The 18,427-nt window shown below is 42.2% G+C and overlaps 2 protein-coding genes across 2 annotated transcripts; both read left to right on the top strand.

Annotated features, from left to right (window-relative positions):
• The first annotated feature begins 7,960 nt into the window (after positions 1–7,960).
• LOC103625686 (aldose reductase) lies at positions 7,961–14,039 on the top strand. Its single transcript, XM_020545520.1, has 10 exons — positions 7,961–8,103; positions 10,153–10,240; positions 10,415–10,621; positions 10,756–10,827; positions 10,909–10,968; positions 11,057–11,237; positions 11,486–11,560; positions 11,794–11,975; positions 13,352–13,433; positions 13,996–14,039. The coding sequence occupies exons 1-10, from the start codon at positions 7,961–7,963 to the stop codon at positions 14,037–14,039; spliced, it is 1,134 nt and encodes a 377-aa protein (XP_020401109.1).
• Positions 14,040–15,495: 1,456 nt separating this feature from the next.
• On the top strand, positions 15,496–16,322 carry LOC103642898 (binding partner of ACD11 1). Its single transcript, XM_020545937.1, has 2 exons — positions 15,496–15,578; positions 15,666–16,322. The coding sequence occupies exons 1-2, from the start codon at positions 15,513–15,515 to the stop codon at positions 16,320–16,322; spliced, it is 723 nt and encodes a 240-aa protein (XP_020401526.1). The 5' UTR covers positions 15,496–15,512.
• The last annotated feature ends 2,105 nt before the right edge of the window (positions 16,323–18,427 follow it).

Genomic DNA, 18,427 nt, shown 5'->3' with positions numbered 1-18,427 from the left:
GCATAGAGAACGATTCGGTCGAGGAGCCCGAAGAACTCGCAGGAGAAGCCCCTGAGCAGCAGTCGGTTGGTGGAGGCAAGTGTCCCTTGACCTATCTCTGTCCTATTCATTCTTTAATTCACCTCCCGCTTTACACATTTATGCCTAAGGATTGACTAGCTTTGTTATCCATGTCCTTGTTTACCTATTAGGGTTGGATTATTATTGCTTAGCTTTATGCTATTGCTTAACCCTAATCAATGAACATGATGAGATTATCTATGATACGCTGTTTTCCCCTCTCTTATGATGATGTTATACTTGTGGTCTTCAAGGGGGCTCGAGCGGTTTCTCGAGTGCCTCTCCGTAAGGACCTGTTCTATGGATGACCGCCCGGGAAAACAGTGCAACCATGAGGGTGGAATGGGATGCCCTTAGCTGAATAATTAGAGGATCCGGGGTGTAGTTCACTTAGCCGTCGTGCCGTCAATGGGGCTCGGTGTATGCGGCTCGCTCTGCCAAGTTTGGGTTCGCCCCTTGGGGAGGAGTGCGGTGCATTTAGGAAACCTAACGGGTGGCTACAGCCCCGGGGAATCTTTGTAAAGGCTACGTAGTGATGCCCTGCTAGGCCACCTAGGTAGTGGTCAATGGGGAGTAGCTCTCTCCGGGCAGAAAGGGAATCACGGCTTGTGGGTAAAGTGCACAACCTCTGCAGAGTGTTTGAAAACTGATATATCAGCCGTGCTTGCGGTTATGAGCGGCCAAGGGAGCTCCAGTGATTAGTGATACTTGATCAGAGACATTTTGGGTTACAGGTGGCGATGAGACTGATGGTTTTGGTTATGACTATGGTGCTGGTAAGTGGTATTCTTTCCGTTTGGAAAGGGTACATTGGGATAATAACTTGGGTTAATGCTAAAACTTGGCTTTCTACTAGTAAATAATAACCTGACCAACTAAAAGCAACTGCTTGACTTATCCCCACATAAAGCTAGTCCACTACAGCCAAACAGGATACTTGCTGAGTATGTTGATGTGTACTCACCCTTGCTCTACACACCAACCCCCCCCATCCCCAGGTTGTCAGCATTGCAACCACTGCTCAGGCGAAGATGAAGCTGTGGAAGGAGACTTTCAGGAGTTCCAAGACTACGATGAGTTCTAGGCGTGGGTTAGCGGCAACCCCCAGTCGGCTGCCTGTGAAGGCCGCGGTTATCTACGTTTCGTTTTCGCACTTTGATGTATTGTAAGGACTATATGGACGTCTCAGACGTATGATGTAATCGACTATTATTTCCCTTTTTAATACTATTTGAGCACTGTGTGATGATGTCCATGTTATGTAACTGCTGTGTACGTGAATAACTGACCCTGGCACGTACATGGTTCGCATTCGGTTTGCCTTCTAAAACTGGGTGTGACAAGGGGCAAGGGCGTCCTCTCATCCCACCCCAAGCCATTTCATGGCAACTCTCTTCCCCCCCCCCACACACCCACTCCATGTTCCACACAAGCACACACTAGCACAAGGATCGTTCGGTCGTTCTTCGATCGTTCGTCCCCCTGTTCTTAGTTTGTTCGTTTGTTCGTCCGATCGTTCGATCATTCGTCCGATCGTTCATGGTTCGTTCGTCCATTCGTCCGATCGTTTGATCGTTCGTCCGTTCGTTCGTCCAAATAATCTTCTTCCTGTTGTTATGCTGCCGAAATTCCGATCGTTCGTTCGTTCGATCATTCAATCGTTCATCGTTCGTTCATAGTTCCTATTCATCGTTCATTCATAGTCCCTATTCATCGTTCTTCCAGATAATCTTTGTCCTGTCGTTATGTTGCCGAAATTCCGATCGTTCGTTCGTCCGATCATTCGATTGTTCGTCCGTTCGTTCATAGTTCCTATTCATCGTTCATCATTCGTTCGTCATCACTATTCATCGTTCATCGTTCATTCATATGACTATTCACCATTACTATTCACCGTTACTATTCATCATCGTTACTATTCATCGTTGTTATTCATCGATGATATCTATGTCAGCCTTTTCGTCGTCACTATTCATCATTGAAAAACTTCCTGCTCCTTTGGGAGAGGATGCGCTTTGAAAAATACAAAATGTTTTACAAAACAACCCTGCATAAAATATTGTTGTTTCTGCAAAATATCCTGAGCTCCATATATTCTATGCATTATATCTGATTTCCCCATTCCGCGGGTGAAGGTGGGCCGCTGAGTACGTTTGTACTCACCCTTGCTTATTTGTTGTTTTTCAGAAAAAGGAGATCGGGTAAGAGTTACGACTGTTCCCAACCTTGCTTGTGGCTGTTGGACCGCTGATTTGCTTCGCTGCGTATATCGGGCTGCTTCAGCCCCACTCTGATGATATGTCCCGAGTTGTGGACCAACTCTTAAAGTTGTTCGCCACCTTTATAGGTTTGTCTCGTTTAAGCAGATTTGAAATCATCTGCTGTATAAATGTGTTTACTAGCCTCGTGGGACTAGTAATTGTATCACATTTGAGTCCCAGAGGATTGGGGCGCTTCAGTTACGTGTTTTTGTGAACACGTTGGATAGACGCCCTTTAGGGAGCGGATCTCCAAACATTTGCTATGATGTATATGTTTAAGATTAATTGTTTGATTTTGGACTCTCTTATTTATAATATAATACATAATATCAATGTGCTTAACAACAACACTTGACTTGTTATATGAGTAACATATTGTTGATTTGTTATCGTAGTATAGCTTCAGTTGTTTTAATATGTTGTCTACCACTTTTAAATTAGGTACAAACTTCTTAAGTCATGTAGCTTGCTTATTGCCTCATAACATGCTATTAATTCAAACATAGATTATCGACGGTGTAATGACTGTTTGCTTCGAGATTTTCTACGATATAATTTCTTCCATGAATGTAAATATATAACCTAATGAAGACTTTCTACCTTCTCCACATACCACATAATCTAATTTGAAGAACCTATAATTTCAAGGCTACTCGCTTTTCTATATTTTAACATGAGCCTTTTTATTCCTTGCAATTACCACAAGGCTTTCTTAACAACTTTCTAGTAATATATTACTGTATTCTTCTGAAATATACCAAACGTCCCATTTATGGATGTTAAGTCAGTTTGAGTACATATTTGAGCATACATTATGCTTTTGATGACTAAAGCATATGGAATCGATTTCATTCGATCAATCTCATATTTATTCCTAGACATTGATCACTCCCCTTATTGTCCTTGACTACTAACGTAGGTGTGCGGTTACACGCATGCATACTATATTTTGTATGAACGTTTTACACATATGTTTTTTGATAGACCTAATACCACTTTCTCTCTATCTCAATGAATATCAAATCCTAAGATATAAGCTGCCTCTCTCAATTTTTTTTCATATTAAAGTGTGATGATAGAAAACTCTTAGTCTCTAACAACATATTCTTATCACTACTTGCTAACGGGATATCATTTACGTATAGTACGAGAAAAATGAATCTCTCATTCTTAAATTTTGAATAAATACATTTTTCATCAGTGTTTTTCTTAAACCTAAAAAAACTAATTGTTCTATCAACCCTAAGATACCATTGTATCGACATTTGCTTTAATCCATAAATGATTTTCTTCAAATGAAACCCTAAGATTTTTGCCCTTCGTGACAAAACCTTTGAGTCATGCCATGTAGACATTCTCAACTAATTCACCGTTAAGGAATGATGTATTTACATCCATCTGATGTAATTCTAAATCATAGTGTGACAAGCGCTACAATTATTCTAAAGGAGTATTTCATCAAGATAGGTGAAAAGGACCTATTATAATCGATTCATTCTCTCTAAATTAAGCCTTTGTCCACAAGTGTATCTTTAAATCTTTCTACATCCCCTTTACGTCCCGTTTGGATCATTGGAATTGAATTCCATAATAATAATAATTTAGGCATATATCAATTAAGTTAATTTAGTTTTATGCAAAATATATTTGTATACTATTATTAGCAAGATGTCAAAGATTTTTATGTGTTATATTTTTACTATAGAGGAGTGAGATGAAGAGTGTCATGTAAGTTGCAGAGTAGAAACAAATTCTACTAATGCATAAAATCATTTCCCATCTTCCATCCTATTAATTTGATATAGGTTTATATCTGACTTTTGAAAGTGGTGAAATGTCAAATTCTAAACTAAATAAGTTACTTTATTGAGTCAATTTCAATTCCTCTAAATGAAGGGATCCAAACACACCCTTAGGGTTATGTTTTGTCTTGTAGACCCATTTCTATCATATTACTTTGACTTCTCTTGGAATTTCTACTAAGTATAAAATATAGTTTGTACTCATTGACTTTATTCCATCCTTTATGGGGCTAACCGACTTGATGACCATCATATGAAAACTTTGATGACCATCATATATTTTTTATTTGAACTCTCTCACTTTACATATTCAAGATAATACAATATCGTGAGAGTAACATTATTAGCTGCCTCAGACATTCCTTCTATTGTCAACATGGGGCTAGGATTATCAATGCCATAGTCTATTTCCGTCGGAGCTAATGCCATGTCTATTTTCTCTCTCCAAGAGAGATAATTTGAGACATTTAATGGCTCAAGTCTAAAGATTAAGTTTATGGCATTAATGATCTTAGTTGGTGATACTTAATAACAAATTTTAAATTAGTATGCATATAAAATTCAATATAAAATTCAATATTGGTTTAAATTAAACGCACACAAAAATAAAATAATTTGCTTCAATTCTAAAACACCATTTAACAAAGAATAAATAAATAAACGCAGCAGAAAACATAAATAAAATTAAACTCATAACTGAGTGAACTTTAACTTAACTTCTCTCAACAAATACAAAGCTAAAATAATGTACAAAAATTATACTATGGAATTGTATAATTATATCTTTTGAGAAAACAGAAAATGAATAAAACTAATAGTCATCGTGCAGCTGTGCTGTACTGTTCCTAAATGAATAAAATTTTAGTACTGCATGATATATATTCATATGTTCTCACACATACAATCTCTTCTCTGTGCAGGGTCAATCGGCGGCGTCGAACAACCCTCATGCTTCGTCCAGCCCTTCGCCGAACCAGTCCAGATGCCCACCTCGTTGATGATTTGTTTTGTGATGATCCAGACTTACCTTTATGAGTGTTGGTGATGTTATTTACACTTTATCTTGTGAGATACTTGGTGATGTTAGTGATGATGCAGACTTGTATCTGTTTTGTGATGATCCTGACTTTAGTGAGACTTGTGATCTGTTTTGTGAGACTTTAGTGAGACTTTGTGATATATATGATGTTGATGATAAATGTGTTCATTCTGTGATGTGCTTGATATATAATGTGATGTGAATGATATATATCTTTTGTTTGTTTGGATGGAACAACAAAAGCAAATAAAAAAGGGACATCCTGGTCACTTTGCCGAGTGTAACACTCGGCAAAGGGTTGCTTTGCCGAGTGCTATGACCATGGCACTCGGCAAAGAAGGAAACCTGGGAACCGGTAAAGCCATCTTTGCCGAGTGCTGACAGTGGCACTCGGCAAAGAAGGAAACCTCGGAACCGGCAAAGACATCTTTGCTGAGTGCTTTTGCCAAGGCACTCGGCAAAGATACTGGCAAAGGGGCCCACTGGAGGGTTCTTTGCCGAGTGCCAGTCCACCAGACACTCGGCAAAGAAACCTCCTTTGCCGAGTGCCTACTAGAGCTCTCGGCACAGGGACTGGCTGTGGGGTCCACTGGACCAGTCTTTGCCGAGTGTCGCCGTAGGCACTCGGCAAAGGATCCGTCACCGTCACTTGGCGCCGTGACGGTGACTTTTCTTTGCCGAGTACCAAATGGCACTCGGCAAAGTCTTTGCCGAGTGCCCGATAAAAAGTACTCGGCAAAGATGCTGTTGCCGATGTACAGTTCGCCGAGCTTTCTTTGCCGAGTGTTACACTCCGCAAAGCCTTTGCCGAGTGTAAAATAGCCTTTGCCGTGTGTTTAGAACACACGGCAAAGGAGCTGATTCCGGTAGTGTCAGGGACAGGGGCCTAATAGAAACCCATCCATTAGACATGGTCATGAGCCATTCGATCCGACCAATTCAACTTAACCTACCTAAAAAAATCTGGCTCCACCATATCAATGCAACGAACAGATACGAACTGTATCTTTTGACCCGCAATAATTCACATGCCGGGTCGTGTTTTTTGACCCAAAATTCGACCCAACCCAAAAAAACCGATCCAAAATAAAAAAACCCGACGCAACTCGAAAAAACTCCGACCCGACACGCCAAACAGGGAGGCACGACCGACCCGACACTAGGCACTGGTCGAATATGGTCATAATAAATGGCCCACGACCCGACTTTGACCCGATCCAAACCCGATCTGACCCGACGTTTAAACAGGTCCACCTCCCATTCCTTGCGCGCTAGGCCCTAACCTGGCCTAGGCTGGAAATCTCTCCTTCGATCAGAAGAAGCCTAGTTTCTCTCACGCCATTGCCCATGGATCCTCATCCGACAGTTAGAGAAGATCGACGTTCATATATACTTTTCACTAGTCAGTTGCCCGTGATTTGCTACGATTTTTTATATATCATATAAATAGGTATTAAGATATTTATTCAAATATAATTATTGCTTATTTCTAAACACTAAGGCATTGTTTGGTTCATATTTTGTAACGTAAATAGTAATGATAATGATTCACACTTGAGTACCAGCGGTAACAAGTTTGAATATGTCGTTATCTATTTCTAGTGTGGTATTCGATTACGATTAGACTTAAACAAACATCATTTAACGTTATCGGTTACCCATTACGTTACCAACATTTGAACCAAACGACAGCTAAGATACATGTGTCTGATGATTAGTCCCAAATTTCCGAAGTTGGGGGGCGGGGATTCGAGTGTCCGCTTGATACTTGTTTTGCACGGTGTGGTAGCTGCGTGGGTGGGGTTAGGTGCTGAGCAGGCACAGTGGCTGGCTGCGTGGGCGATGGAGTCCACAAAGTTGTGGTAGTACAGATGCCCACATTACGTTCTTAATAGAGTAGTATAAATAAATATGTATTAAAATATTTATTTAAATATAATTATTATTTATTTATAAACACTAAGGTATGTGTGGTCTAATGATTACCTCCGATTGTTTGGAGTAAAGAGTTGTAGGTTTTAGTGCTTGTTTTGTATTTTTTTTTTGCGTGATATGGTAGCGCGGAAGGTGAAGCCGTGGTAGCACTAGATTAAGTGTAGAATCATAAATATAGATTTATAATTTATTATACAATACTACTAGTTATACTTTCTGGTTTTTATCTCTACTAATTGTTAAGGGCGGACCGAGGGCGTCCACCATCTGACCGTGCCCCCGCCCGCGCATGCGAGCCCCGCGCGTGTCTTCCTCCCCAGACAATCTCGCTCTGCGCACGCCCTGTCTCCGTGACCCCGCCTCCCCCAGACAATCTCGCTCTGTTACCCCGCCCACACCTTTGGCAGTCCGCACTCCTCCAACGAAAACCCTAGCCGCTGTCTTCGACCACCTCAAACCCCACACCATGGCTCCGCCGCTGCCTCCGTGACCCTCGCGATCGCGCCTCCCTCCGCGCCATCCTCGCCCGCGCACGCCCGCCGATGCCTGATGCCAGCCACCACCGCCGCCCGAAGAAGTTTCCGTACAGGCCAAAGCCCCGCCGGAGCCGCATCTTTCCTCCTCCACCTCAAGTCCCTTCCTTCACCCGTGGCTGCCGCGGCCTCGCTCCTCTCTGCGCCGCGCCACCTCCATGACCACCCTTTCGCGGCGTGTGTACTGTACCGCGTCGCACGCGCGCGCCTCTTCCCGCTCCTCCCCCCGCTCCTCGCCGCACTCCGTTCCCTCCGCGTCCCCCTCTCACTCTAGGTTCCATCCCCCAGATTGAAAACAAAGCTGTAGCGGTCGCGGTCATCCCGCCGTCCATGCTGCTCCCCGTGCCGGCCAACTCCCAAGAGGACAACAGGCGGCACTGTGCCCCCACCTCTCCCTCCGTGCACGCGCCCGCCCCATCCACGAGCAAGCTCTTGCTGCGAGGCGGGGGAGGTTGTTGGCGGCTGCGTGGGAGGTTGTTGACTGCTGGTAAGTCACCCTAGCCTGTCTATCATTCATCCCGATCTCGTCTCTTCGCGTCCCGCAATCCCAGCCGCGAGGAACTCCAATCGCTTCCTCCATCCGCCCGGATCCGACTCACCTTCCCTGCTCTCTGGTTCCGCGAAGTCCGCTTTCTCCTCACGCAATCCTCGCCATCCGCCTAGATCCACAGACGCAATCCCTGCTCTCTCATGTCCGCCGCTTCCTCTAGGTCTCTCCAGCAGCGAGGAATTGTGTCCGTTTCCTCCGCCCATTCCCTATTCTCTCCATCCGCGAAGTTTGCTACCTCTTGGCGCAATCCTCTACATCCGCGTCCGTGCCGCGCTATCCATGAAGGCGAATCAGACGCCCCAGATCGACGCACCGGCTCTCGATCCGCGCTCTCAAGGGAAGGTGAGTCGCCTTGGCACCGACCGGCCTCGCCCCCATAAAAAACCTTCCATGTAGGATGCGGCAGACACAGATTCGCGCCTATAAAATGTCAGGAAACATTACATAACAAATGCATCTCTTCATACTACTGCCAGGTACGTCCGGATCTTGTATACACTATTTGCATCACTAAACCTTGATTATAAGACATCTGTAGTGAGACTGTTCTTTTCCTATGAATTTCTGTTGGTCAGCTATAATTTCAGTATTTTGGTGTTTCAATAAGGTTTCAGTATTTTTTGGTATTTAACTGTTCTAGACAAGCAGTGTTGTAGATATATAGAACCTGCGCTCATTTTGTCCAAGAGAAACTGTTTTCTCTGCCTGATATATTGTCTAACTGTTCTAGATAAGATGTGTTCTATGTATAGTAGTTTCTGAAAACAGTTTCAAATGACACTAACATAATCAAGTTCACAAGAAGATCATAGATATGTCTTCCCTCACGCACTAAAAACATATGCACACCTTATTTTTCTTTTGTTTTGTAAACTGCTTCTTAAGAAATTAGTCAACTAGGAACGTGTACTGAATATGGGATTCAGGTTGAAATAAAGCGTATATTTTCTGTTTGATGGTGAATGTAAATGAAGAAAAATATGACATTTGCTCTTAGCCTTTCTGCCATTCTTTTTTTAATGTGATCATGAGAATGTGAGTGAATGATGGCAGCATGACCTGCAAGTCATCATAACAAGAAAAAATATTTATAATGTTTCAATTGGAGCTACACACAAGAGTGTTTCAAATAACCTCGCTTGGTCTGTTGCTCTTCTTTTAGCTATAGCTGACCATAATTTTTCTTGGTTGAGGAAACTGTAGTTAGTGATAGCTCAATATTCTGTGTGTAGAAACCTGTATAAAGTATTGGACATGTATTTCATAGTTTTTGTAACTTATAAGGCTATGTAAGTCACAGATTAACTCTTCAAAGAATTATACAACAAAGAAATCAGCGCTCAGAAATGGGATCTTTGCATTTTTAGTCTTGCTCATTTTTTAGTATTCATGTATGACTCATGGTTTTCTAGAGAAAAATATTGGACCGTTACAATAATGCTAATATGGTGTTAATCTAGGATTGCTCATTTTGAGTATTCTTGTACGACTCATGGTTTTCTAGAGAAAAGATCTTGGACTGTAGCACTACCTCCACTTCTGAGATCTGGACTTCTGTAGTTATCTGCCATAGCAACACTAAAAGTGACAATGTTTGAATGGTATAGTTCTTTTCCTTGGTCGGTGATATATATTCACTTGATGGTATAGCTCTGCCAAAAGCACAACAGCTCCTGCTTGATCCACAAAAAATAGGATGCTCATGTGATTGTATTTTGATTTTTTAGTTTTATTTTTGTTGCATGTATAATCCAATCGCCGAGATCAACCTCTACCTTCTCGAGCCATAGGACCTCCCCTCCCTCTTCAACATCCGCAGTCACAACACCAAGGGGTAGTTCTTCGCCCGTGCGGTCGAGGCGGTCCTAGCAACAGGACCAACCACGTACACACAGAGTTTATACCGTTGCGCTAAATACCTGAATATATTGCTCCAATCTCCGAAATTCGATCGATATTTGTCTGCTTTCAGGTGCACCGAGCTGGCTCCTGATAGGGTTCGGCCAGCACTCCAGAAAACACTCAAGGACTTGCAGCTGGATTACCTGGATCTCTACCTTGTAAGAAACCAAAACCACTGACTTTTTTATTGTTTCAACTTCCTTACTGTTATCTGGAAAAAAACTTTTGTATGCTGAGGGACAGGTTAATGCTTACAGCTACTAAAACGCAATATGTTCTTTCTGATAGAATAGAAGCACTATATGCTTGCATTGACAAAGGAACGCACGCAGATCCACTGGCCCTTCAGGCTGAAAGACGGGGCGCACATGCCACCGGAAGCCGGGGAGGTGCTGGAGTTCGACATGGAAGAGGTGTGGAGGGAGATGGAAGGCCTTGTGAAAGACGGGCTCGTCAAGGATATAGGTGTCTGCTTTACCACGGTCACCAAGCTCAACCGCCTGATGCGGTCAGCGAATGTTCCACCGGCAGTGTGCCAGGTAGGTTTCGAGCTATTTATATATTCAGAGCTGATCCATAGCTACAAACAAGCCTACAGCATGCTGAAGATCTGGAACTGACAAAACTGAACTCGAGTTATCTGTTTTTGTTCGCTTGACATTGTTCAATGCAGATGGAAATGCACCCTGGGTGGAAGAACGACAGGATCTTTGAGGCCTGCAAAAAGCATGGGATCCATGTTACTGTAAGATTTTTTCTTCTTCTGAAAATCAGATGGGACAGAGTGATAATCACTAATAATAATACTCTTTTTTGACGCTTCAAGGCTTACTCTCCGCTGGGTTCGTCAGAGAAGAACCTAGCACACGACCCGCTCGTCGAAAAGGTCCCTTACTACTTCAGTTGAACCCAAGCTCCTAAACTAAACTACATGCTGCTGTTTCTAGGTCTGACTCCAAGCGTTTAAACCACAGGTAGCCAACAAAATGGACAAGACCCCGGGGCAGGTGCTCGTCAGGTGGGCGCTCCATAGGGGGACAAGCGTCATCCCTAAATCGACCAGGGACGAAAGGATCAAAGAGAACATCCAGGTGTTCGGGTGGGAGATCCCTGAGGACGACTTCAGGGCGCTGTGCGGCATCAAAGATGAGCTGAGTGAGGGATGGCATGGCTCTTGGGGTTTAAGGCTTAAGCGATAGCTTAGCATATGACTGGGTGAGGGCCGACTCCTTCGACTTCGGGACGACTGTCTCGCCCCCCAGGTATCCATCCAGCTCCTCCTCCTCCTCGCCGCCGCCGCCTCGATCCTGTCCTGGATTGGAGTCTCACCCTACCCCTCTAACAAAGTAACAATCTCATGATTTTGCGATTTCGTGCAACGGGCACACTGCTGTTATCATTAGCAAGTCCAAGGTGGTCCGTCTTCGGCGGATTCACCGACAAGCGCTTCCTCGCTGATGTTTCCGTCTACGACGTAGGTAATATAATTCCTCTCCAATTCTCCGACTGTTCGCTTGTCGTGCCAATTTGCCTGCCCACGTCTTCGAGCAATTTGTGCACACGCTGCAACTCATCTTAAGGGTTATTAGATTGAGGGACGTAGATTGCATTTACATGCTTGAGATTGTTATGGATGGGCTGATGGAGCATATGCATTGGAAGGAAGAAAGAGCTTGGCCTTACAAACTTTTGGATGCAACTTATGTTGCAGAGAATAAGCTATGGTACACACCTGAGTGCACTGGTAATGGGTCGAATGGGCAGGCCGGCCCAAGCCCAAGGGCTTTTCACATAGCTGTTGTCATTGACTGCAACATGTTCATCTTTGGTGGCCGATCTGGGGCAAGCGGTATGCAGTCCACCAGATCTGTTGGTCAATCGAGCGTCAGGATTGTTAGCTTCTTAGTTTGGCGAACTAGGGGATGGGTTGGTCTGGGTGGATCTTGGGTTGCGGGTCTACGGCCGAGCCGCATGATCTTTGATGCAATTTCGTCTGAGGATGCTGCTTGCATGAGTACACAGATTGTGCTTTTGTTTCTGAATCCACCTCACACAGTCCAATTTCTTGCAGTGGAAAAGAAGTCCCATCCATCCATTTGCATTTCATATTTGGTCGTATGCTAAGCTATTAGCTATATCTTTGTTTGTCTATTATCTTTACCAGATTAGAGCAATTAGTATATCATTACCTTCTCTATTCACCCTTTTTTTGTATTCAGTTATGTATCAAATGCAGTTTTGATATTTGATAGGAGAATGGTAGACCATTGCGAGGGCAGTGGAGGAGTTGGGCGACGTGGTCAGACGAAGGCAGGGCAAAGCCACGTCCAGTAGCCACGAGGCTGCATCGCGAGGGCGGTGGAGGAGCTGGGCGACGAGGTCAGACTAAGGCGAGGTGAAGAATCACTGTTGGGCTGCATCAGTCAGCACCCTCTAAGGGAGGAGGATGCATATGATGCGTCAGCTTAAGAGCATCGCCTTCGGCTGCTCGTCAGTCTCCAATCCGGTGAGAGCTCCAATTATCAGTCCATTCCACTGCTATTGGTGGTTTGGGTACCTGCATTGGGTGTTTTTTAGATAGCAAACATTTTTTTTAGATTGTCATAGGACTTGGACTTGTGAAAGCGCTAAGAAAAGAAGTAGATTCGACTGAAACTTTTCTAATTTATTTAGTGCTCAATAATATTCCATACTGACGTTACATATTGTCTTTATTAAATAAGAGGCGGTTCATTATCTTGTCTTTATTAAATAAGAGGCGGTTCAATAAAATTTTCAGTTACATTCTACTGTCTTGCTAATATCTATTGTCTTTATTAATTACAAGATTGGCGGACAAAAAGGATTAACCAACCTTACTGGTATAATATGTTATTGAAAATTCCTATTTATGAAAGTAAGGTTGTTTAATATTATTATTTCAGTAAATTCTATTTCAGTTCGAGAACCTTTTTGCACACCAACTGTTTTATTTATGTTTATATGTTATATAATAATAGAGTAGTAGAGATTTTGGTACTACCTAATTAGATGTTGATGTTTACTCTATTTCAGTTCTAGAAATATTTTGCTGATCAGTAAAAAATCAAACATGATACTTTTCCATAAAAGGTTGTTTTCCTGTTCTATTTGTTGTACGTAATACATATATTTTGCCCAAGGTTAGCCCCCCTGGTCTCGCGCGCCTGCGGCGGAGATCGGTCCAAGTTTAGTCTCTAGCGTTTGGCTGATTAGTCGGTTGTGGTGCTCTTCTGCTTGTTTGCTTCTAGGACAAATTGCTGGACATGACCAGCGTTTCGCGCCTGTTCCCGATCACCGACCGGCTGGGGTTGCTCGCCACGGGGATCGCAGGTGACCTCAGCAGTGCTTGCTTCTCATGTCATTTCTGCCAGAATGCTTTGCCGAATGTACCTAAATATATGAAGTCCTGGATTAGTGTCCTATCTTTGTTTTCTACATCATCCTCAACCTTTTCTTCCCTAATAATGTCATTTATTTTCTAAAATACATGATCTAGAGTTTAATGGTTGGAGCTCAATTTGTTTTTAGTGCCACAAACACTTTAAATGATAGGGTATTTTAATTTCGGGGCACTATTTTGAGGCCCCTCGTTGGAGATGCTCTTACGGTTTTTGGGGTGATGATGCCGGGGAGTTTTGGGGTAATGGTGTAATACCCATGGCATAGCATGAGGGCGTTTGAAAATTTAAACTACTAGGTGTATCCTCAAAATTCTTCTATGAACCTTTTTAAATTGAGTTCTTTAGACTTGCATTTTGGTTGGTTGACACACCAACATGCTGTAATCATATTCAATTTGATAATCTGAAACCTTTGGTCATACACAGCAGAGGGTCAATTCGACTGTCATCATTAACGCACACATATAATGCATTAATGCATCACATTGTAGAAGTTGGTCTAAATTCTAATGATCTGTTTGGTTTTACTGATTGATGTGAGCTATTTCTGCCTTATGTTCATGAGCATGGAATGCATTATTGCTAGCTAAGCTTGACACCACTTCAAGCAAGGTGGCTCTGCCAGTTTATTACTTCTGTTTCTAATCACCATTGCATCTGACCATTGGCTTGGTACCTTGTTAAACATTACACAATTGCCATTAAATTTAACACCTGAAATGGTTTAGAATTTTCTGTTCAAATTCGAACCAACTCGAATCACCATTACCAGTACTGCCACGTGGAGCACCAAAGATGGTAACATCAAAACATGACATAATAGTTATTTTTATTTGCATGCTTGTTTTAGAATGCCGATAATCATATTTTTCTTCTTCAATCATCATTACAGGTGAGGGGAGATCATTGGCACATGAGGCAAGGAATCAAACTGCAGAATTTCGTTTCAATTGGGGATATGAAATGCCTCCTGATGTTTTGGCACAATGGTAAAAAATGAGCTCAAGGAAATATATATTATATCAGGACTTCAGACTGGCAGTGCCTATAATTGCTTGATGACATGAAAGCCGCAGATTCAGTTTCGGTATGTTACAATTTTTAGAGCACTATGCTTAGCTACACTACTCAGTACTTACATATGAATGGAATACAGACACATGTATGGTGATGCTTCTAATTCTCTTTGAAACTGAAACTTCAGATGTGCCTATCTAAAGGTTTAGGCGTCCCTATTGGATTCAAAGGCTTTTGTTGACAAGGTCTATCCATGTGTGTTTCTAAGTCTAAATTGTAGTGTTGTATTATTGCAAAATGAAAAGAACTGTATATTATAATGGAAAATGAACAATACCTTCAGGCCAAAAAATCTTCGAAAGATCCTAGGTGGTGGAATGAGGCAGGTTGGAGTTCTGTGTGCTGGTGCTCATACACTATGGGAAAGCTTGCTGGTGAGGATAGAAAGGCTAAAGTTGTGGCAGGTCTATTTTTTTCCCTCTTTTCTAAAAATTTTAGAATTGGTTGTATGCTATTTAAGGCAAAATGTTTTTCTATTGTCTAAAAAATGATTTATTTTTTCCCAGAATATTTATTTCCTAGCTTTTTATCATACTTAAAACAAATCTTTGCTTGTCATTTATTTACCGACAGCAATGTGCCATTGTACTGCAATTTGTGCCATTGTACTACAATTTGGTAGCTCAATCAATATTTCAGCAATGTGCCATTGTACTGCAATTTGTTGCCATGACATTTTTAGGTCCCAACCAAAGACTGTATCCCTCTTTTGCTGGTTGTTTCATGTGATATCTTTGCTTGTCGTTGGATGTTGCCTTTTACATAGCCAAATGTTCCAACTAATTTTCCAACATCTTGTCTACCTTTACCTGTTAGTTGTAGCTTGAAACCATGCTGTCTTTGATGTCAATGAGAACTTTGTTTGCAAATAGATGTCCCACAAATTCTAACATATACTTTGGTGCTATCAAAGGGAGCCACAATAGTTGATATGGCTGTAATCGTCACACCAGCCAATGATTATGAGCTACCAGCTTCTGTTTTAGCTGCTCTTGAGGTATGATCAGAACCATACTATTTACATGTTACAACATGGTATTGCTATAGTTGTTGTACAGCGTTGTAACATTATTTTCATTTCTAGCCTAAAGACACAAAACCTTATGCCCTTCAAAAGGCCGAGGACATTGTTGGGACCATGCTGGCAAAGGGATTTATCCTTGGTAGAGATGCACTGGACAAAGCAAAAGCTTTGGATGAAAAGCACCAGCTCACGTCAACTGCCACAGCTAGAGTGTCCTCCTTTGACAAGAGAATAGGCCTAAGTGAGAAGATCAGTGTTGGCACTTCAGTTGTAAATGATAAAGTGAAGGAAATGGATCAGAAATACCAAGTCTCTGAGAAGACAAAGTCAGCGCTGGCAGCTGCTGAACAGAGTGTCTTGACCGTTGGATCTGCTATCATGAAGAACATGTATGTTCTCACCGGAGCAGCATGGGTAACCGGTGCTTTCAGCAAGGTCACCAGTGCTGCCAACGATGTTGGTGCAAAGGCTAAGGAGAAAATAGCAGTCGAGCAGGAGGACAAGAATGCCGAGGGTGGGCCTGGACAAGCAAACATCTCAGAGATCCCTGCAGCACACAGGGAGTTGGACTGCGAATTCGCAAACATACATGTCTCTGAAACCTCTGAAGATGTTCCCATGTCTTCCGTGACTGTCCCGCTGTTACAGATGAGGAGCCCAGCATGGCCACTCCACCAGCTGAAGTTTCTAAAAAACCAGAAGCTGCACAGGGATTAATACTATAAGTGATACAGTTTTGCTTCATACATGCATGGAATGTAAATAGACATGAAATGAGGTAGCCATTGAACTCATTTGTGGTGTTGTGGTTGACATCATCAGATCGAAACCTCTTTGAAGGTTGAAAATGATTGGGACCTGAAGAATTTTGCAATTTGTACGTGGTACTTTTTTTTATCAAATTATCAGTCTTACCCGGCAGTGGGAAACTGGGAAAATGGAATTTAATGCTTCTGCATTTGTGCTGATGCTGGTCCATCTACTGTTTCTTGGTATAACAATTGTTTGTGCTTGAGAGATTATTATGGCTGTTAACGAGGGAGCTGTAGTTCAACGTGGGCTGCACATTTTGCGTTCCTGAAGCAACAACGTTTCTGGAACATGACCGAATTATTTGGACGATTCTCCTGTTTGAATGTTGTAGTTTTTAAAAACCATGGTATCAAGAGACTAATCTCGTATTTGAAGCACTTATATCATATCCTGTCAGTGAGCATAGGAAGGTTGGAAACCTAAGACACTGCCGGAGTGCCCATGTTCATTTTCTGAAATCTGGTAGCTTGCCGAGTTCGGTAAGAATAAGCCCAGATGCCCGGCTCATTACTTTCGTTCTATGTCTGTTTAGTTTCATTTAGCCAAAAGATAGGATTTCTGCAACGCGTGTGGCTAGCGATGTGTATGGCTCGCGCTTGCAGCGACGATAATGCCTGAAAAATAAAAGCAGCAGGCGTCGACGCTTGCAAAGACCATGCCAGGATGTCTACATTACGTGTGTTGGCACATTCATGTTTTCCTTGTAGGCTCCCATAATTGTCATTGTCAATGAGTAATAATGAGTGCAATGGGCAGGGCCAGGGCAAACAAAAGCCACAGAACATAACTAATGTTATCAGACGATCAGATTTCTGAGCTTCTAATACTACCGGTATGCTTTGCATTTATTTACCGGCAGGGACAAGCTCCATAGAGGCCCGTGTTTATGCTTCGTATCTGAGAAGAAATCACCAAATACACGATTTGTATGAAGAGAGGAACTGAAAACAAAACCAAATGTCTCAAACGTTCTCGCTGCATCATTAATCTGTTCAGTCCTTGGTCTCACGATAAGAGCAACCTGGCCTTCACGCTCCCATCCTTCTTCCCAAAACTCGACATGTCTAATAAAGAGTAAAAACAACATATTGTGATCAGAGATGAAGCACGAACACAAGAAATGAAAAGTGCATGTATGTTAACTTCAGTCGATGGATTTTTACTGACCTGCTAAGTGTGATGTGGAGTCTAAACTGAGAACTGCTTGAGTTGGGAAGCGACAAAATTTTAGGAATACAAGTAGGACCCACTCGATAATCTATGATTCAACTACGCTTGCAGAAATTATGTACAAAATATAGTAGCTGTGTGTAACACTTACATTTGTTTCTTCCCTAGGTCTGCGCTTATAAAGATGGAAATGTCATAATAGATATTGTTGCCGGTATGTTGGGGAAGTATGATCGTCGACATGTTCAACCTGATTCTCTCTTTCCTATTTTCTCAGTGACTAAGGCCCTATTTGGAACCACCCAGTTTTTAAGAAACCGATTTATAGAAATAAATGTGGTTCCAAACATATCAGTTTATGACTCGGTTTATAGAAATTAGATTCTCAGTTTCTTAAAAACCAAGAAGTTGGCCTCTCCTAGCTAAAAAATAAAAATTGGTTTCTTAAAAAGCTTCCAAACAGGGCTTAAGGGTATCACTTATGGGATGGTATATTGGCTTGTGGACAAACGGTGAGTATTAATTTAGTGTCAGGGTTCTTTTAACCTTGCCAGTTTAAATATGTTTAAATGTCTGCATGATATTAGTATACACTATATTATAGGATTCGGTGTGCTCATAAATTGTTTCTCACCTTTACATATACCATTGTCATGGATTTTTACCTTTCGGGAGGGGGGCGTAACATCATGTCATTTCACTCCTTTATAACACCTGTTTTTCTGTAATATATAGTGCCCGTTTTTCTGTAATCATTGTGCACTAATATTTTGTTGAATATTTTATATACCGTTGCAACGCACGGGCACCTAACTAGTCTCTACTAACTATTAAGAAGG

This window comes from Zea mays, chromosome 10, assembly GCF_902167145.1.
Source record: "Zea mays cultivar B73 chromosome 10, Zm-B73-REFERENCE-NAM-5.0, whole genome shotgun sequence".
Taxonomy (NCBI): domain Eukaryota; kingdom Viridiplantae; phylum Streptophyta; class Magnoliopsida; order Poales; family Poaceae; genus Zea; species Zea mays.
This window is presented reverse-complemented; position numbering and strand designations above follow the sequence as displayed.

Bases quoted from the DNA above. Each gene is read 5' to 3' on its own strand.
- LOC103625686 (XM_020545520.1), top strand. From the start codon at position 7,961: ATGCTGCTCCCCGTGCCGGCCAACTCCCAAGAGGACAACAGGCGGCAC. The intron at 11,561-11,793 runs GTAATATAATTC...CTTATGTTGCAG, and splicing joins TGTTTCCGTCTACGACGTAG to AGAATAAGCTATGGTACACA. The intron at 13,434-13,995 runs GTGACCTCAGCA...ATCACATTGTAG, and splicing joins GCTCGCCACGGGGATCGCAG to AAGTTGGTCTAAATTCTAAT.
- LOC103642898 (XM_020545937.1), top strand. From the start codon at position 15,513: ATGGCTGTAATCGTCACACCAGCCAATGATTATGAGCTACCAGCTTCT. The intron at 15,579-15,665 runs GTATGATCAGAA...TTTCATTTCTAG, and splicing joins CTGTTTTAGCTGCTCTTGAG to CCTAAAGACACAAAACCTTA.